At 43.6% G+C, this 21,971-nt stretch overlaps 1 protein-coding gene across 1 annotated transcript in view; it reads right to left on the bottom strand.

Annotated features, from left to right (window-relative positions):
- The window catches only part of NUBP1 (NUBP iron-sulfur cluster assembly factor 1, cytosolic), a 49,856-nt gene extending 39,498 nt beyond the window's left edge, over positions 1-10,358 (bottom strand). The window contains exons 1-4 of the mRNA XM_063430280.1: positions 10,260-10,358; positions 10,072-10,176; positions 8,090-8,223; positions 5,168-5,236 (exon numbers count right to left, since the gene is read on the bottom strand). Of these exons, the coding sequence (XP_063286350.1) occupies positions 5,168-5,236; positions 8,090-8,223; positions 10,072-10,176; positions 10,260-10,290 (339 nt within the window). The 5' untranslated portion in view covers positions 10,291-10,358. The remainder of the gene's footprint in view (positions 1-5,167; positions 5,237-8,089; positions 8,224-10,071; positions 10,177-10,259) is intronic.
- Positions 10,359-21,971: the final 11,613 nt, after the last annotated feature.

Genomic DNA, 21,971 nt, shown 5'->3' with positions numbered 1-21,971 from the left:
CATTCCCTGGTGGTCCAGTGGCATGGGCTGTGTAGGAGGGGGCTGGCAGAGAGCTGTAACTTACCTTTCCTGCAGCTCGTCAGCTCCCTTCTCTCTCCTCCGGTCAGCACCACTGCAAGTCTTGCGGTGTAAGTGCCGCGCGAATCTCTCAGAAGATGTATAATTAGTATGTACATAAAATAACTAACAAAATGTATACTAACTAATTAATAAGTGGGGACATTGGACTTTATATTACCATGTTTACCATAACAGCTGGCTAGCACCCCAATACTGGAACTGTTGTTGCAGAATACTAAATGTGCCAAGTGTTGAGCCTACTTTAAAAAGGCACCATTATATGCAAGTGATCCAAATGGGAAACTGTATTGAAGGTTATTTCATATACATACCACACGACCTTACCTTCTGCAATTAAATACTGTGGATTGTATTTATACATTTCTGTGTACGCTTTCACTTTCTTGCTACTTTTCTTCCATTCAGGCATTTTTATTGATAGTTTTCAATAACAGGAGATGATATAATGCAGTACTTATTACATGACATAAACCGTGTCATAAGTAGTGATGTACCGAACGGTTCGCCGGCGAATAGTTCCTGGCGAACATAGCGTGTTCGCCACGGCGGGCGAACATATGCGCGGTTCGATCCGCCCCCTATTCGTCATCATTGAGTAAACTTTGACCCTGTGCCTCACAGTCAGCAGACACATTCCAGCCAATCAGCAGCAGACCCTCCCTTCCAGACCCTCCCACCTCCTGGACAGCATACATTTTAGATTCATTCTGAAGCTGCATTCTTAGTGAGAGGAGGGAAAGTGTAGCTGCTGCTAATTTGATAGGGAAATGAATAGCTAGGCTAGTGTATTCAGTGTCCACTACAGTCCTGAAGGACTCATCTGATCTCTGCTGTAAGGACAGCACCCCAAAAAGCCCTTTTTAGGGCTAGAACATCAGTCTGCTCTACTCTGCCAACTTCTGCCAGTGCACAGTGCCACTCATATCTGGTGTCACAATAGTGTGCATTTAAAAACAAAAAAGGTTTTGACTGTAATCCAATAGCAGTCAGTGTCCTTCAAGCGGGTGTCAGGCCTACAGCGTCTACTCTGCCAACCTCTGCCAGTGCACATTGCCACTCATATCTGGTGTCACAGTAGCTTGCATGCATAGTACCATTAATCCCCCAAAAAATGACAGGCAGAGGCAGGCCATCCCGCAGTGGCCGTCGTGGTCGTGGTGCTATGATTCCCTTTTGCCCTAGAATAATGCCCAGTTTTCAGAGGCCACGTACCCTGAACTTGAAAAGGTCTGAGGACATAGTTGACTGGTTAACACAGGACACCCAATCTTCTACAGCTTCCGCTCGGAATCTTGACGCACCATCCTCCTCCAGCTTAGCTTCAGGCACCTCTCAAGATTCCACTCACCCGCCACCACCAAAACTAGCACCACAGACGCTTTACTTGGTATGTCAGAGGAGTTATTCACACACCAGTTTGAAGAAATGAGTGATGCGCAACCATTATTGCCAGAGGATGTAGATAACAGGGATATGTCTCAGTCAGGCAGCATTACACACATGGACGTACAGTGTGATGGTGATGTTGTACCCGCTGCTGCTTCCTTTGCTGAGTTGTCAGATACAAGTGAAGCGGTTGATGATGACGATGCATCCCTGGATGTCACGTGGGTGCCCGCTCGGCAAGAAGAAGAACAGGGCGAAAGTTCAGATGGGGAGACAGAGAGGAGGAGGAGGCGGCGAGTTGGAAGCAGGGGGAGGTCGTCTCAAGGAGCTAGTGGCACAGTCAGACAGCATGCGTTGATTGGCTAGTCAGTCGCACCGAAGGCGCTATAGGAGAATGAGTATAGTATCCCTTTATTGTATCATTTCTAAATAACAAAGACTTTTTTGTCCATTACTCAATTTACTTTAACAAAGGGTACTAACCACGGTATTAGGAAGCATTACTCTGCTTTCCCTTTCTCCCTCTATTATACACCTATGCTCACTAGGATTTGTAGGTATCACTTTATTATAGTTGTCTAACCTTTTCCTATGCCAGTTTTAGATCTCCTTCTTGGGAGATTTTTTCTTTTTTTCAGTTTATTAGCATACCTGGGTACAAGCCCTCGGTGGGGCTGGCACCACCACCTGACCACATTTCCTCGTTTCTTCCACTCATACCACTTTTTCCATCTTTGAAGGGGTTTGGCGAAACAAGGAAATAGTCCTCTACTCGTAACAGGGATTAAACTGATAAGAATAGTACTACTTAACACACCTTATAATAACGCAGAGAGAGGCAACGCAGAGAGAGGAGTCTGAAGAAGAGGAGTCAGAGGAGGAAGGTGGAAGATCAAACACAGTAGGCGTCCCAGGGGGCTTGTTGTCACCTTTCAGGGACCCTTGGTGTTGTACGTGGCTGGGTGGAGGAAGAGACCTTCAATGACATCAGTGAGGACAAGGAACGGGACATGGCTAGCTTGGTATCCAACCTTGTGCAAATGGGGAGTTTGCGGTTGTGGAAATGGACGGTTTGCGGTTGTTTGCAGTGCGTTAAACGGGGAGTTTGGTCTGTCACTGTGAAGCGGGCGTAACCCTTACACTACCTGATCGATACAACATCATACAGTAGGTCCCCCCCCCTCATTGTTTTTAAGGCCCCCACCCACCTCTCTCGGGTGGGGGCTGGGGGGGGAGGACAGTAGGTCCCCCCCCCATTGTGATTTATGGCCCCCACCCACCGTGCAGGGGTGGGGGTGAGGACAGTAGGTCCCCCCCCTTATCCTTATTTACTGAATATTCCCCTGTATAACAATGTTTGGCATTTAGTGAATATTCCCTATTCTGCTCTGTGTCAGTGTGTATCAGGGTCCCTGAGGACAGGTGTCATTCCATATCTGCCAAGTGACCCTATGTAGGGGGAACCGTCCCTATTCTGCTCTGTGTCAGTGTGTATCAGGGTCTCTGAGGACAAGTGTCAATCCATATCCATTGTGATTTAGGAATGTTAGGTGATTTATGCCCTTTATGGATTAAAACCAGACTCTGCATCAACTGTGTAATTTTCCATGGGAGTTTTGCCATGGATCCCCCTCCGGCATGCCACAGTCCAGGTTTTAGTCCCCTTGAAACAACTTTTCCATCACTATTGTGGCCAGAAAGAGTCCCTGTGGGTTTTAAAATTCGCCTGCCCATTGAAGTCTATGCCGGTTCGCCCACGTTTGCGGAAGTTTGCGTTCGCCGTTCGCGAACCGAAAATGTTATGTTCGCGACATCACTAGTCATAAGGCACAACGGGAATGGTGGTGTCGGCTTGCAGTACATTGTGAGATTTTCGTTGATACAGACATTTGTTATGATGTGAGGTTGGAGTATTTTGTGCGGTACTCCTTTGTAAAGTATGGATTGGTTGACAGAGGTAAGGGTATAACAATACGTCTAGGTCAGTTTTCGTGTAGCAATATCCGTAGTAATAAACACTGTCGTAGTAGCAGTAGCATCATTTTACATATCCTAAGCTGGAGTTATAGTGGGGTCAGGTGGTTCACCTACGCACTGTTGTGCAGGTGTAGGAACAGTAGGTATATTCGTATAGTGGTTCTGACAGCGCTTGTGGTTGGCAGTTTGGGGATTAACAACATATGGTCACCATGGGTTAGCGGTCGCGTAGAGCACATCGCCTTGGGTAATGGCAGCATCCTTTTATCTGGTGTAGTGCTCTGATCTTTATGTCTGGACTTGTTCTCCCTGTTTCCAGGGCCCTCCCTCCTCGTATCCTCTGTCAGGGTACAACAGTGTCTCAGGGCGGACTCGAGTCTCGTTTCAGATATCAGTGTGTGCGCAGGGGTATTGGGGTATTCGTGTAGGAAAGGTAGGAGTGTCAGGGTGTCTTCCCCCTTCAGCGTGGTGTTGTCGTTAGTGTCCTGTGGAGGTGGGTTCGGTGGAGGTAAAGCAAATGGCCTGTCCGGGTACTGTTGGGCCCAGTATAGGCTTGGTCAGGTCTTTACAGTTGTTTCGTGCCTGGATCAGGGTAGGGGGTGCGTCAGTGAGGTAGCATGGTGATGGGTCCATGTGAAATTGTGTGTGGTGGGATACGGCTTTTGGAAATGGTGTGCGGTCTTAGCATTAGGTAAGTGTGGTTGGTCAGGTATGTGGTGGGATGGCTGTCTTGCGTTGTGTGATGGCCGGGTCTGGTCACCAGGCTTGGTCGTGTTGGGAAGTCTGTGTCCCACATTGGTGTCTGCATGTCTTGGTTGTCTACGTGTAGGTGGTCAGTTCTTGCTACTGTTTTATATATTGACAGACTTGCTTTTTTGTGCAACCAAGTGATTAACATAGAAGATTAATACTTTGTAAGTACATACATGTACTGGTTGCTGCCACAAAGGGATCAATTATAATAAAACTATATTCACAAAGCTGCATGTTCCTTGTTTGCAAATAGAAATCACCTTTGTTACCCTATGTTTAAGATACTTCAACTATGATTTATCTCAATAGGGCATATGGAATGATGGCCACAAAATATTCCTTTACCATGCGTGAATTTATGGAATTTTGAAACGAACTGGGAATGTAAAGAGACAATATAGCTAAACAGTAAATATATATCTAACCAGTGGGAAATCGCCACCCACGAAGTTCTGTAGATGGCAGTGCTGTAACAGAGGTGAGTATATCACAATATTTTACAATGAAAACATCATGTTTCTTTGTGATATATTCAAAGTATTTGGGGGCGATTTAAGGCAAGTTTATTGTTCCATATCAGGTTCACTTGAAATATCATGTAATTATATCTTAAACCAAGTTGTACAGTTATGATTTTTTTTGATATTTTTTAAACTTGGGACTCCATTTTGATGTCTCTTCCCCCCCCCCCCCTACCCATTTATATTGATGTTAGCTATATACATATGAGTATATTGTAACTGATCCTATACAGTATACGAAATGCACTACAAAAGACTTGTCAATGTGTAGAAAAAAAAAACAAAACAACTTTTTTGGAGAATATTAAAAAAAATTTAAAAAAAAGGTAAACTGGTATGTTTCTAGAGTATGTTGAGTAACATTATTGCCATGTGTTGCAACTTCAATCCCATTTTTTCTTAAATTAATACTGCATTCAAAAATCCAATGATAATGGTCTTAATTATACCTGTTCATTTTCTAGGCCCATCATTTTTGGAATGGAAGGTCCGCATAAATCCACATCAAGTAAAGCAATCTAAAATAATAAATAAAGCTGTTAAGTGATAATATTCAAGAATTCATTTTGATCAAAAATATAATTACCAGGAATCAACACGGTTTTATGAAAAGATGGGCCAAACAAACTTTACTGCATTTTATGAAGAAATTAGTAAAATATAGATCAGGGTGTTCCAGTAGATGTTGTCTACTTTGATTTTTCTAAAGCACTTGATACAGTTCAACACAACAAGCAATTAATAAAACTTAAGTTAGTTGGTTTAGATGAAAAATGGTGTTCTTGGATGGACCACTGGCTTAAAGATAGAGCGAGGATAGTGGGTGTAAATGAAAATTTCAAAATTGGACAAAAGTGGAGTGCCGCATGGTTCTGCCCTGGGTCCACTAAGAACAATAGACATGTGGAATTCTCTGCCTAAAGAGGTTGTGTTATCAGATTCTATAAATACAATTTATAAAAGACTTGGATGCTTTTTTGCATAAAACAGAATACTACATTTATTTAAATCTGAGCAAATTCACAGTCGAGGTGTGGACACTTCCCCCACAGCCTCCAATCTCACTTGGGCATGTAGCTTGACATTCCAATATCCACCTTCCACAAACATTCACACCTGTACCTACACCTGTGGATCCAGAGAATGCCCCTTTCTCTGCTAGATTTGAACTTGTAACTTAAATCTAGTCAAAAAAAAATGTCTGTGTCACAGAAAGGAAACTAAATGGAAAAAAAAAAAAAGAAACAAGAAAAAAATACAAATGGAGAAAATGTATGGTTTTAAGTGAAAGGTTTTTCAAAATACCATTGTAACTTTGTTCTTATTTTATTTAATTGTATTATTCGAACACATCAACCTGCAACCAAATCCCATGCCTTAAACACACATGATGAACACCCAGAAGATCCTTCAAATGCCTGCATACACTTAAAATTACAGTAAAATTACCCCCATTTATCAAGTCAGGTATATTTTAAATGTCAAAAGCCACATCTGAGCAACTACTTAGGTGGGCCCAATCCATCAAGGGCATTGTCTTCTGGACAGAGTGTTATGTCAAACATTGCAGGGTTAAATTGATAGAAACACTGCACCAGACCACTTCAATGAGATGAAGTGGTCTGGGTGCATATAGAATCCCTTCTAGGTTACTAGCAATACTTTGGACCCTCAAATCAATTTACTTCATTTTCTCAAAGTATGGTTTTTAAAACTAATTATGCAGTTTTTTCCCCTAGGAGGAAAAAAAAAAGTTCTGTTTGTTTAACCCCTTAAGGACCAAACTTCTGGAATAAAAGGGAATCATGACATGTCACACATGTCATGTGTCCTTAAGGGGTTAAGTGTAGCAACAAAAAGGACTGCTTTAGTCATTGTTAGACTGGTTGTGCATGCTGAATTAGTAGATAAGGTTCAGTAATGTGGTGCTTTGTATGTCACAAGAGTAAAATGGCTTTATTTAATTGAAGGCAGCCAATTGTAATTAAAGTTCTCTCTTTTCTTGCATTAACCCCTTCTCTACTAAGCTTTGTTTAATGGAATGCTTTTCAGACAAATTTAAAAACCAGCTGTAGTGGGTACATGATACCAGGAGTAATTTTACGCAATTTCTATTTTTCCATTTATTTCTTCATACACAGGTTCATTCTGAAATGGTAGTATAAAAGCAAACACACACACACACACACACACACACTTTCCTCACATACAGCAGCAATGACAAAAAAGGCATGAATAAAATCAAACAATTTAAACTTGCCTGTTTGAGGTATTGGGAAGAACCTTGATGGCACTACAAGTAGTAATGACAACAGAATGTAAAAAAAAAAAAAAAAAAAAATTGCCTGCAATTTTTCTCATCAATTTGGGTCATACAAATAGATTAGTCTGGGGAGGGCCTGGATTCCTATAGTTCTTGAATAGAGGTTTATTTTTTTTTTTTTTTTCACTAGGTAGGATACAACCCCACTAGGATTACCTAAAGTATAAATTATTCAAGGCAACGGCTAACAAAAACTAACTAAATTACCAATTAGCTCACTATATAGGACTCAGTATTTTTATACCAGGATTCTAGTGTGCCTATCCCTCCCTTTATTTCCCCACACGTTCTATTGTTTCTATTATATAGGGATTTGTAAGTTTCCATGTATACTTGTAAATAAAGTTATTTTTTGTTAGCCATTACATTGAATGATTTATACCTGAGGTAATCTTATCGGGGTTGTATCCTACCTATTCTAGTTAGGTTACTTCCCCTTCCAGACTATTTATTTATCTCACCTTGGTTAAGCCCATTATTACCTCAGGGACCCACTCAGTTTTTCGTTTCAAAATCTCTCTTTTTACTACTCCCCCCTTGATCTGTTAAAGCAACCACATTCAGTTTGAGTCTCCTAACCATCAATTGTCTTTTTTCCCCCACATTAGCATTTTTTTGGCACAACAGAAGGAACACACATGAAAAACTAAATGGTTAATCGATTATCTATTTAATTTGTTTTGTAATTCATTCATATAGGATTATGGAGTTTAAGATTTCAGACAGATTGCTGATCGTCCAAAATTTGTACAAATTTGTTGACGCAAGTCAACTGTGCACTTATGTTGGGTCAGAATCTACAGTTATTTGACCAACTGCTGCTGCAATTACTCTGTGTACTCTGCGTGAACAAGATTAAGCAACCAGTTGCAGTGTAAAGAGGTGTGTGTTTTTAATGTTAATTTTCTGTTACAACTTGGAAAAAAATATTTGCCAAATACAGATGATAAAAATTAAAAAAATATGAAGTGTAGGTTCGCCTTTAATATCCAATTTTAAATATTTGTAGCTTTAATGTAAACAATATACAACTATTGTACACACTCACCTGTTTGTCTTCGTCCTCAGCCAAACCATATGCCAGTTGAGCACTAAAAGTGCTTTTTCCAACACCACCTTTTCCGGATAGAACCAATAACTTATGTTTCACAGTAGATAATTTTTCTTTCACTTCTTCTATCGCTGTAACCATTAAAAAACAGAACGGTTAGGCAAGGCAAACAGATATGGGATTCACTTAGGTGAAGGGAGGAAAGATACGGATGGGAGTCAAAACCATTATCTACAGACAGCATTACTATGGAATTTGAAAATAAAGGCAGTGTATGATTTAGTATTAAAGCCCTTATGTATTATGTCAGTGAGATTGTGAGACAAATTAACGTGCATACTGCATATTGCATGTCATCTGGTGATCCTACTGGGGAATCTTAGAAGTTGATTAAGTGTATATTAGATTTCCTATTCCTACTATTTGCCCACATTGCAATTATCTACCATCCCCATAGCTCTAATACTCCCTTGATATTATTTTTCTGCTTGGCTTCCTTACTTTCTCTCCTCTAACCTTCCAATGTCTCAAAAGCTACCATAATATTAATGTAGTTGTAAAGCTGACCAATAACCACCATAACATTTTTTTTACAAATTGTACACTACTCGGACACAACTCGTGTCACATGATGGCCTGCTGCTGCACAGGGGAAATTTGCCAGTCACCAATGAGCCATCAGAGACAAGAAAACAAGCTACGGACTAGGGCAGTGTTCCCCAACCCAGTCCTCATGGACCACCAACAGTCCAGGATTTATGCATTTCCCTCTTTATTCCAATGGAGATACTGACAAAAACTGGACTGTTGGTGGTCCATGAGGACTGGGTTGGGGAACACTGGGCTAGGCGCATTCCATATCTCAATGGCGACATGCACACTGTCTTAAACAGCAACTCCCTTAAAAGTGATACACACAGACAATAGAGAGGATATTGCGGTCCTACTAAATATTGTTCAGGGAGGCAGGTGGCTATTGAGAGCTTGAGACTGTATCAGTTGTTCCAATGGCTCGCCTTCTCCTATGGCAAAATAAGCTGGCCTACTAATCTTGTGCACTTACATGTACAGCACCAAACCCTTCAAGGGTCGGCTGATGGCATTATCTTTTTTTCCTCCTCACCCTTGTCACAAGCAAAGGATGCTGCTGAACCTTCCCTCTCCTTCCGCAATAGAACAGCCTTGTGATGTGTGCAGAGAGGATTGGTCATCCCTGAGTTATCAAATGTCCTCAGTATTCGCCTGCTAACCTTTTCGGCAAAATGACAGCTGTGTGACAAACAACCATCTCCCACATAAGGTTCCCATAAAATTCCTGATCTGCTTGTAATGACATGGGCGATCTAATGCTGTTCTGCTGCACTGAAGTGCCACTTCTTATTTTATTGTTTATTATCCAAGTCAATCACCTGCCCGTCGCCATTCTGGGACTTCCTGTAACTGATTTTCTAAAAGTGGATGTGGACAGGCACAGCAAGGAACAGCACCATAGAGCCAACTTAACTTGTGGTTAAAGCATTCGTGAACTATTTAACTTATAAAAAGGTAAGCAAACACCAGGGACCTCCTGGCACCATAACAACTTAATTTCAATCAATCATTTCATCATGTTTTGAAATGAAACTGCTTTGTTTTTCTTAATAATGATACAAATATATTGACGATTATAGAAAATTTATATTCTTTCAAAATGTAACGAAAGTATTTTTAATGTAACAATTAACTTTGAGGTGACAGTTGCCATTGATATCACAATTGTCATTATTATTGCTAAACACCTGAAAATATGTAAACAAAGCAATTGTGGCTAAAATTGGACTCAAAACTTTACTTGTAATCAAGAAAGAAACCCTCTTATCCTCCACTGTTTAACCCATTCATGATCAATGGTTAGAATAATCCCATTCAAATAAACATGGCATTCTCTTGGTCATTAATTAGGGGAACGTGTATGACTATTTTTCCAGTACAGAATATACCTGGATCCGGTGCAGAATTTGCCCCCGATGCACATAGTGACTGATTGGGACACCCCTGGCATGCCGTGCCTTTCCCAGCTTCGCTGCTACTAGTCCCCGGGCAGTCTGCAATAAAATATACAGAATCAATAAACATGCCAGCCTTGATAAAGATTTTATAGCGTGTGCACCCGGTTAATTTATCTTACTTTGGGGCACGTCTGCTAGAACATCAGCCATGACACCACGTGGAACGCAAACACGTTTCCTTATCTTGGATTTCCGGGTTTAAACTCGCAGGGCCGTTCCAAGCCTCGTTTTGATGTGTACGCGCGAATTATCTGTATATTGGGCAATAGCCGCGATAACCGACGTAATGAGTGCGGAAGGTTTCCTGAGCTGTGTGAACCACACGATTTCAGACAAATTCTGTTTCCTCCGCCTGTGATGTTGTCCTGCCACCTTGTGTCCCGGTGTGCCCATGCAGTTCCCCTATTAATTATGCTGATACAGGGACATGCATCACTTTGAGATGCATGTTCCACACCTTTACAGATCTAGTTAGAAGGACACTATAGTCACCGGAACCACTACTGCTTAACCCCTTAAATCCGGAGGGCGTACTATTACGCCTTGCAGGAGCTGGCTCTAAACGCCGGCGGGCGTAATAGTAAGCCCTCGCTATAATGGCTGCCCACGTGGCCGGCGCTAATCGCCCGCTGCAGATCGCGGTCAGGGGGTTTACTTGGCCCCCCCTCTGGCCGGTGACCGCAAACTGCAGTCTCTGATCGCAGTGACAGGCTGTCACTGCGATCAGTATTTACCGTGTGGCTGACACACGTGGCCGGCGGTTTTCCCCTGTGCAGATCGCGGTCGGGGGGACATACCTGGTCCCCCTGGGGACCGTGACCGCGATCTGCACTGTCTGATCGCAGTGACAGGCTGTCACTGCGATCTCAGAGCGCTCTGATTGCAGTGACAGCCTGTCACTGCGATCAGTGTTACATGTGTCTGCCTAATGGCTGATACATGTAACAGGCAGTGGTGTATCCTGGTTTTGTGCTGCCCTAGGCAGGACAAAACTCAGGCGCCACCCCCACCCAACCTTTCCCCCCACCCCGCATTCTAAATACACACACACACATTCACTGACAGATACGCATACACTAGCTAACAGAAACACACACTCGCTAACAGAAACACACACACACTAACAGACACACTCAGTAACAGACAAACACACTAACAGACACACACTAACAGACACACACTCACTCACTAGCAGACACAAACTAGCAGACACACACACTCACTAACATACACACACACTCACAGGCAGACACGCACACTCACTAACAGACACACACACTCACAGGCAAACACACTAACAGACACACACTAACACACATGATGTAGAATTATTAAAAAACCTTATTGTACTTGTATTCAATTATTGCACTAACTCCATTTTAACCTTATACTGTGACAATCCTCCATTTTGTCCTCCTAACCTGACTTGTTCATTTTAAAACTACATTACATGACAGTATTTCTCAGCACATCTAATACAATAGACAAAGACTGTATTCTCCATAAGGATATGACTAACCCAGGAACAGTTGAATTTCCCCTAACTCGCAACATAATATAATTTAAAGGCCATGAGAACACAGTAGTAATGAAATGTTCTATTCATAAGAGACCTTGCACCTAACCACGAGATTTGACATCACCGACCGAGTAAAATGACGCTCAAGACCCCTTGTCCCCCACCCGTGTCCGAAAAAGTACCACCTCTTGGTGGGTGGACACGGAACTAACCACTTAGCTTTTGATCCAATTAATTATATTGATAGGTGGACACTAACACAGACACTTAACAATTAATCCAATTAATGATGTTTATTCACTGATATCTTGATAATCAATGATGACGAAAATGTCTCTTAAAAGGGCCTGCGCGCCCTCTGATTCTGCACTTGCCAATAAATTTCCTCGAAGTTATTTTAACCTGAACTCCGTGTGTCAGACTGAATTACTTCAGCGTATATACGCAATTCAATTCTCTTTAATTTGGACAGGAACAGATAGACACTTAAACATTTTGGTTTACTGAAAAAGTACCATAACAACTTTGGCGCCCGAACAGGGACTCCGGGCTATGTCTGGCCGGTGAGCCGTCCTAAGGAAGACAAGGGTGGACGGAGGAATCCAGGGGGAAGGAAGGGAGATTGATCACCTCCAAGTACACGGTAGAGACTTCTGCAGAGCCACCGGTATGTTCCGGCCCCTTTGATTGACCCGTCCACGTGTCTGTGACTGCTTCCCGGGAGGACATCAAAGACAGGTAATATCTTGCCCGGAGTCTTATTACCCATTTGTTACCTGCATTTAGTCTATCTGTTGCCTGGGTGTGTCTAGTTTGGTTGCCCGGGCTGAATGTTTATTTGTTTCCCCTTTTTGGGATAAAGGGGGGGTGGACCCGTGGTAGTTTGCTTGAGGGTCCTGTGTTTGTCTGTTTTCCCCTTTTTGGGATAAAGGGGGGGTGGACCCGGGGGATTTGCCTGGGGTCCTGTTGCCTGTTTTACTCCTTTTAGGAGCCACGTGTTTGTGGCTGTAGGGAAAAAGGGGGGTTGACCTGTGGATGTGTTCCTGGGGGTCTTCTTTGCCTGTTTACTTCTTTTAGGAGCCTCGTGGCTGTGGCTGTAAGGAAAAAGAAGTTTGTGGAATTGTGGGATCTGTGTAGAATCATAGTTTCCTGTGATCCAATTTTGTGTCACTTTGATAGCCTAGCTAGCTTCACTGTGCGCTTTCGGACCATCCAGCTCTAGTTGAGTTGGGGACGTCCTGACCCGGACCATCCAGCTCTAGTTGAGTTGGGGACGTCCTGACCCGGACCCTTCGGCTCTAGTTGAGTTGAAGGTCCACTGATTATTTTAACTGTGGTAGGAGACTTAGCCTTGTGGCAGGGGACTCAGTTTCCTGGGGGGATTCAGGCAGGCATTGCTTGTTTTCCGCATCACGTGGTAGTGAGACTTATAGAGTGGGTTTTATAAGGGCACTACGGGAGTGAGGGTGGCGTGGCCACTTTAAGTGGACTGCTGTAACGAGGGAGGCTAGAAAGGATTTCGGACCGGTGTTAGCTGTTATCCTTGGCCGCTGGTAGTGAGACTTGAGGAAGTCATTCTCCGAGCGGGGACACTACGAGGTTGAGAAAGGTGACTTTGGAGTAAGCACATGTAGAAGGAAAGGGATTACTGTTGATTTCATTTGAACTGTGATGCATCCACTGTATTTCAACTGTACTGTTGTCTTGTTTGTTTAATGTGGAGTCATTTAAACTCCTGTATCTGTCTCTAAGGATTTTCCTTCCCTTACTCTTTACCTTTTCTACACTTCCTGTACTATTGTACTATCCACTCCCATTCCTCTTAATAGAGAAGTGATTGGTCACACACTTCTCACCTCGCTCCAATCCGTGTCTACCACCCCGGGTAGGCGGATTCAGTGACTAGTCTACGTTTTGGGAAGACGCACTTGAGAAAGACCCACGATTCTCAGGTGGCAGTCGAGCATTGTAGACGTTCTGGTTCAATTTTCCTTATCTTTCCCTATATCTGGGACGCTGGTGTAGGGGAAAAGGGATCATGGGGCAGGATTTAGGTAAGCCCAGTAAGGGCTGGTTAGCATGTGATTTAGTTGATGACAGAGAGGGTGAGGAGATGGTTAAAGGTGTTGAAAAAATTGCAAAAGTTTGTAAAATTGCTGTGCCGACATGTGGTAGATTACAACCAGAAAGTTGGCGTAGATTGTTGATGGAAAAGAAAGGCAAGCTTGCAAATTATAATTTATTAAAAACAGCTGAAGCATGGTACAGAGTAGCAAAGGCTATTCAGCAAGAAGGTTGGGTTGAAGAAGAAATAATTCACAAGGGTGTGAAAATGTTTGTGTATCATAATAATTGTGTTGCTGGGGCTCTTCCTCAGCCAGCGCCCCAAAATGGCGCCCGGGGGATGTCTATCCCAAAGATTCAGTCAGTAATGGGAGATTGCCAGCTGATTAATCCTCCCAATCCCCATCCCGTCACCTCTCCCGTTTGCCCGGTCCTAAATTCTGATGGATCCTACTTTTCCCCTTCTCCCTCCCTAACATTCCCATCATCCTCATCCATCCCCAAGCCACCTTCTGAGTCTAATGCTAACATCTCATCTGCCATTCCTTCCTCACACTTTGTCTCCGTAGATAATCCTACCCTCCCATCTGCATCTGCCCAGTTCACTAACCCCTCCTCTCCTGCCACTGTCAATCTTGCTGATCCCACTCCGGCTCCTCCTTCTTCACCCGCCTCTACTGACTCTTCTCCACCCTCTCCCTCGCCCGCCCCGACCACAGCCCAGGTTCCCACCCCCTCTGCTAATCCCTCCCCAACCTCACTGCCCACTCCAGGTTCCGCCCCAACTCCCACCCAAATGGCCTGGCCATACCCCTTCCCATACCCCTATCCTCACTGGCCATACCCCTTTCCCCAAGTCACTCCCCAGGTTCCGGTCATGCCCAGTCCGGTTCAGTCTGCCCCGGATGTGCCCACATCCAACATGGCCGCCACGTCTTCCCTTAACCCCAATGCAACTTCCTTCCCCGCCTCCAATATGGCGGCCCCCAGCCATTCAGCACCCCTGATGCCGGTGCTTCCCGGTGATTACCGGTCCCAAGATTATGACCCAATGGCAACTCCCGCCTCCGGAGCTCCCTCCTATCCCCCGGCCCTGTCTCCTCAGGTGATCCCCTCACGCAGAAGGTCCCAGATAATAGAGCTAGATGAGGGAGAGGATGACAGGCTGTCCCAGGTTTCAATGGAGGCTGCGAGAGCCCACCGTTCTATTGAAGATCCCTTCGGCCATCAGGGTCGGGGAGAACAGGCCCCTCCTAAATATGTCGCTTTTAACCCCACACAAGCTAGTGCTTTAATGAAATCTCTCCCTGACCCAGAGAAACAGCCTATGCCTTTTTACCGAGGGATAGTTCAGATACAAAAGACTTATTCCGCCGCCTGGCGTGACCTACTGAGCATTTGTGCTATTAAAGCAGGGGATGCATATTGGCCCAGCATGGCCCGCCACCTCAGTACAGACCTGCTTACAAGTGATGTTGATTATCCCTCCGGAGTAACCTTTTGCAATCAATTGAGAGATTGGGCTAAGGATAAACTTGCAGATCAAGCTGCTGGCCTTACTGATGTTGTGCAAGACAAAGGAGAATCAGTGGAAAGGTTTCATGCAAGATTATATCAAATGTTTACAGATTTGGGATTTGATCTCACTGACAAAATTCATTCACAAATGCTATCAGGTGCGTTTGTCCAAGGTGTTAAAGATTCCATACGCAAGGGAATCATTGCTGCACGCCCTGAATACAAGGTTGTTCCCCTAGATACGTTACTCCTAGTTGCTAGAGGTTTGGAATCTGCCCAAACCCCCAGAAGACCCAATTCAGCTCCTCTCATGGTGGCCCGTGCCACCCCCATCACCCCTGGCACCAAGGGAGTCAAGTTAGAGGACGTATCATGTTTTAATTGTGGGGCTAAGGGACACTACAGAAGTGACTGTCCAGAACCCAAAAGGGAACCGGGGGAGCCCAAAAAGTTTCCTACAGGGGAGCCCAAAAAGTTTCCCAAGCCTGCCCCGGCCCCTAAGACCATGAAAACGGTTCCAATTGTTGAGGAACCAGATGATGATTAGGAAATTGGCAAACCTGTGTCATTAACCCCTGTCATGGCAGTGTTTACAGGGGATAAGGGAGGGGGGCCACTTGCCACAGTAACTTTACCCATTGAAGGCCAACCTACCACATTTCTTATTGACACAGGCGCAGCCCGAAGTGTTCTCAGAGAACAAGACCTGCCAGACCCATCTTTCTTGTCAAGTATTGATGTCTCCTGTGTTGGAGTGGATGGCCAACCGAGACACAGTCCTCTAACAACCCCTCTGCGGGTTGGCACAAGCTTACTTGCTCGTTTTGTAGTTTCCTCCACATGCCCAATTAACCTGTTAGGCGCTGATGTCCTTTCACGCCTACAGGCGTCTATAACCTTCACTCCAGATGGACAGGTAGAAATGTCTACACCTCTATCTGTTTCTGACACTTCAGCCCTGTGCTCCATACCTTTGATGCTGCAATTAGATATATCCAATGAGCAAGCAGCAGAACCTAGGTCCAATTTCCCAGATGAGTTAAAAACTCAGGTGCCTGCTAAGTTATGGTCCTCAGGCCCAGAGGATATAGGTCATCTAAATGTCCCACCTGTGGTGGTTAAGCTTATCCCAGGAGCTAAGTTACCAAGGAAACCACAATATCCTCTAAAACCAGCACAGGCTGCAGCCATTTCTATTCACATCAAAGCGCTCCTGGAAAAGGGTGCTTTAGTGGAGTGTAAATCAGAATGTAATACTCCATTATTTCCTGTGAAGAAAAAGACTCTAAAAGGTGAGCCAGTAAAGTACAGGATGGTTCAGGATCTCCGTGCAGTCAATGAAGCCACTGTCCTGGACACTCCTCTTGTACCAAACCCCCATACCCTGCTCTCTGGCGTCCCACCTTCTGCAAAATACTTCACAGTCATTGATCTAGCTAATGCCTTTTTCAGTGTTCCTCTAGATCCATCCTGTCAATACCTGTTCGCTTTCACCCATGAAATGCAACAATATACATGGACTGTCATGCCCCAAGGGGCACAAAATTCTCCAAGTCAATTTGCCAAAGCCATGTGTACTATTCTTGACCCATGGCAAGCTGAACATCCAGAAGTTGTTTTACTCCAGTATGTGGATGATTTGTTGCTCTGTGGAGATGATATACCCACTACTGAAAAATGTTCAATCAGTCTGCTTTGCTATTTGGCAGAACAAGGATGCAAAGCTTCACTTCTCAAGCTGCAATTCTGTCAACCTTCTGTGATTTTCCTTGGACATTGCCTATCTCAAGGTACCAGACATCTCACTCGGGACCGAGTCAGAACAATTCTGGACATTCAACCCCCAAGGACTCCAAAATCTCTTCATGCCTTCTTAGGCCTCATTTCCTACTGCAGAGCATGGATCCCAGAGGCCTCTCTGCTTATGCAACCTCTCTACGATGCACTCAAGTCAGATCCATTCAGCCTGACCAACGAAGCTCTGGACAATTTCAAATCTCTTAAACGTGCCATTGTCTCTGCTCCTGCCTTGGGCCTACCTGATTACTCCAAACCTTTCAAATTATTTGTCTCTGAAAGACAAGGCCACGCAACAGGAGTTCTCACCCAAACCAATGACTTAAGAGGCCGCCAGAGGCCTATTGGATATTTCTCATGTCAACTGGACATTGTGGCCAGAGGGACCCCTTCCTGTCTCAGGGCTGTTTTTGCTGCAAGAGAGCTCATAGAAAGAACCTCAGACCTGGTCCTTGGCCACCCCCTGGTTGTTTTGGCCCCTCATGACATTTCTGCCATCATCAACCAAGTCCAGCTCAAGCACGTGTCTCCAGCCAGACACCTACGCCTGCAGTGCCATCTTCTTCTACCTGACAACATTTCCATCCAAAGATGTCAAGTTCTTAACCCATCCACTCTTCTTCCACTCCCTGAGGGGGGTATCTATTATGGATTTATCACAGATGAAACCTACATTTACCTGCTTTGTGGATGTATCAAGAAAGTCATGCATCCACATTTGACATTTTATGAAGATGAAAAGCCTCTCTGTGAAGGCCCAGATTACGCCTTCTGTACCATGTGGTACAAACCAGACATTACTCCCGAGCCTTGCTATGAAGATGAGCTCTACCATTGGACTGATGTTAAGCTCACTGCTCAAGATTTCTATTGTGACTCTGAAGGCAATAGCATGGTCTTGGTCCAATTACCTCAACAACTTAACTACCTTTACCGCCATTGGGATACTGCTATCCCACATATTCCTGTTACCAAATTGAAGACAAAGTCATGGAATGATCTTGGGCCCATGGCAAAGTTATGGGCCACCATGGATGAAGAACAGCTACAGGAAAATGGTATTGTCAAATACCCAACAACTGACCTTCTGGAAGCAGGGCCACGCCACTTCCTAGAAAAAGAATTTAAAGACCTAGTTATAACAAATGACTATGACCCAGAAACTCCTCATGACTGTTTCGAACAGATGAGAATGGAAACAGTACACTTACCAACTGTGCATGAGAATCCATTACCGGATCCGGATTTTACTCTGTTTGTGGACGGTTCAAGGTATGCTGATGAAGAAGGAAAATACCATACAGGATATGCCGTAACCACAACAGAGGAAGTTCTCAAGTCATCACCTCTACCGCCAGCAATGTCTGCGCAAGAAGCTGAATTGCAAGCCCTGACTTCAGCATGCAAGATTTCCAAGGGAAAGCGTGCCAACATCTATACAGATTCAAGATATGCTCTGGGTGTGGCACATGACTTCGGCCTCATTTGGAAGACAAGAGGATTTCATACCACTGCCGGTACACCAGTCAAACACAGCTCTGCAATCAAGGAACTAATGGATGCCCTCCTACTCCCTGAAGAAGTGGCCGTTTTGAAAGTAAAGGCACATGGGAAATTGGATTCAGATGAAGCAAAGGGCAACCATTTAGCTGACCAGGCTGCTAAGCAAGCGGCCAGAGATTTGCAGGAAGTGGATGAAGAAGTGTCCGGTCAAGAAGAAGAAGTTCCTATCTTTACCTTGCAAACTCTTCCTACTGACCTAAGAATTTTGCGAGAACAACAAGCTGCAATTACCCCTGAAGAAATCCAGAAATGGAAGAAGAAAGGAGCTGTCCTAAAGGACGGAATTTACTACAACAATTCTAAATTTTGCCTTCCAAGAAACTTATACCCAGCAGTTGTCCAATGGGCCCATGGGCCTGCACATCTGTCAAAAGACCTAATGGCCGCCCTCATTCAAAAATATTATGAAGCACCTGGAATCACAACCCTGATCAACAGCTTCTGCAGGGCCTGTGTCATTTGTGCAAAATGTAATCCAGGAAGACCAATCAAGGTGCCTGCAAAGCACCTAGCAAAACCCATGTACCCATTCCAGAGAATTCAAATTGATCATATCCAAATGCCCAAGAGTGGGTCTCATGAATATGCACTAGTAATGGTGGATATGTTCTCAGGCTGGCCAGAAGCCTACCCTGTAGCCAATATCACTGCAAAAACAACCGCAAGACGCCTACTTACAGACATTGTATGTAGATTTGGACTTCCAGAAGTCATTGAAAGTGATCAAGGCCCAGCCTTTACAGCAACAGTGACTAAAGAAATTTGGACTGCTCTGGGAGTGACCCTAGCCTTCCACACCCCTTACCACCCACAAAGTAGTGGTAAAGTAGAGCGCATGAATGGCACTCTAAAAGCCAGAATGTTAAAAATGTCACAAGAAACAAAAATGCCCTGGCCAGAAAGTCTGTCAATAGCTTTGTTCAGCGTTAGGCACACACCTAGAGGGAAACACTCGTTATCCCCATATGAAATTCTATTTGGGACAGCACCCAGGCTAGGTTGTTATTATCCACAGCAGTTACAGCTTCAATCAGATATTTTAGTAGACTATGTAACTGAACTTGCAAGTGCCTTGAACAAAATACATGCCCAAGTTTTCTCTTCAATTCCAGATCCTGATCTGAACACAGGTACCCATAACCTGCTTCCCGGAGATTGGGTTCTGGTTAAGAAGTTCGTGCGGAAAAGCACCCTGGAACCAAGATTTGACGGGCCATTCCAAGTTCTCCTGATCACCGCAACTTCCGTCAAATTGACCGGCAGGCCACATTGGATCCACGCTTCCCACTGCAAGAAGTCTCCTGCCCCAGAGGAAGCAGATACCGCACAACCATGTACCTCTGGTACATTGTCTCCTTAATTAGCTTAATTAAGGCCCAACAAGTAGCCATCACTAAAGATGCTAGTGGGTACACCTTCTGGTATAATTCATCATGTACCCGTGTGGCTACCTATACCTTTGATTATTGTGACATCGTAGAATGCCCATTCACTACAACACAAATCCAGAATATCTATAGAGATATCCCTCATGTAAAAGATCCATATGTTTGTGTAGTTGACAAACAATGGGGGCATAATTGTGGCCATTGGGGGGCGGCGGGATGGAATGCCGGGCCTTCCTGGGGCTACAAGCCAAAAAGTGCCTTATCTAAAGTAGATGATCATGGTAGGTCCCTCCTTCAAAGAATGACTCTGAGAAAGCCTGGAGGAGGCACACCAATGAAATTAATTCTTAATGTTGAGCATCCAAGCCCAACAGATGCAGACCAGTATGTATTGGGAATGTACTGGAAAAAGGGTTCCTATACTAAATTAGGGCATTTCTACCTTAAAGATATGTGTAATTCCCCTGAGTGGCGAGGAGCTACTCATATGGTCACAAACCCATTAAAACCACACATCCAGTCCTTTAACCTCCCTGGCGGTATTCCCGAGCGTGACTCGGGGTTAATTTTCACTGCCAGAAGCGGTAACCCCGAGTCACGCTCGGGGTAGATAAGATTTACTTACCTCCGCCGCGATCCGCTTCGGGAGGACTGCCTCACAGCCCAGGCAGCCCTCCCACGGCAAATCAGGCCCCCGGGGGCCATGTGATCGCTCTCAAAGAGCGATCACATGGCCCTCTATAGCTGGCTGTGGATCTGCCAGCAGGGGGACTGTTTGAAATATCAGACAGTCCCCCTGCTGGTGGGAAGTATAAAAAAAATAAAAAAAGACAAGTGTAAAAATAAATTCAATATATTTTTATATATATATATATATATACATATATATATAATATGTATATATATTATATATATAATAGATGTACATATATATATATTATATATAAATACGTATAATTAAAATAATAAATAAATAAAATAAATAAATAAAATATTGAAACAAAATTTAATATAAATTATATATGCATATGTAATTTCATTCTAACTGTATTTTGTTATTAATATATATATATCGGTAACAAAATACACTTAGAATGACATTCTATATATATCTATATATATATAAAATACAAATAAGCGCAAATATATATATATAGATAAATACATATAATTACATAAAAGATTACATTAGTATACACGTAGAATTTAAATACTTATAAATGCATATATATTAAAATTCTACATGTATATTTAAATAATCTTTTAACGTAATTATGTGATTTGATTAATTAAAATTTGATTGACATGCCTGACATGGGGGCGGAACTGGGCGGGTAATTCAAATGCAAAAAAATGGTACCGCTTTTGGTACAAAATTCCTGACATAATCATACCGCCAGGGAGGTTAAGGACATGATGGCCATTGCTAACCCCACCTTTGAAGATACTATGGCCGCTGAAACAGGTTTTAATGATGTTAACCTATGGTTAGAATGGATGAAATATAATGCCAACAAACATAACCGAACCGCATGCTATGTGTGTGGTGGTGCCCGGCCTCATCTGGGCACTGTACCTTTAATCCTGCCAGTAAATGAAGAAAATTGCATTTTAAGTCTTTTTGCCTACCAATATAATTTCAACAGGTCTCAATGTCAAGCATGGACAACGGAGTATCCTCTTATAGCCAAAAATGTAAGACCTCCTCATGGTGTTACTATATATAAAGGTAATTACACTTGCTATGCCAAACATGATGGGATTGGTAAATTTGTGGGTAACTTTCCTGCAGGTTATTGTAGTACATATAGAACTGTTCCTGTACGTTTGCTGCAGCAGCACACTAGGTCACTGGGAGATATTTACTGGTTGTGTGGGGATTTACAGTTAAGATCCAGAATGGACACAGAGTGGTGGGGGGAGTGTACATTGGCCAAGGCCATTATGCCTATACACATTATTTCTGACACACACACCAACAC

This window comes from Pelobates fuscus, chromosome 8 (assembly GCF_036172605.1).
Source record: "Pelobates fuscus isolate aPelFus1 chromosome 8, aPelFus1.pri, whole genome shotgun sequence".
NCBI classification, from domain to species: Eukaryota; Metazoa; Chordata; class Amphibia; order Anura; family Pelobatidae; genus Pelobates; species Pelobates fuscus.
The sequence above is the reverse complement of the archived record's forward strand: the minus strand, read 5'-3'. Positions and strand labels throughout refer to the sequence as shown.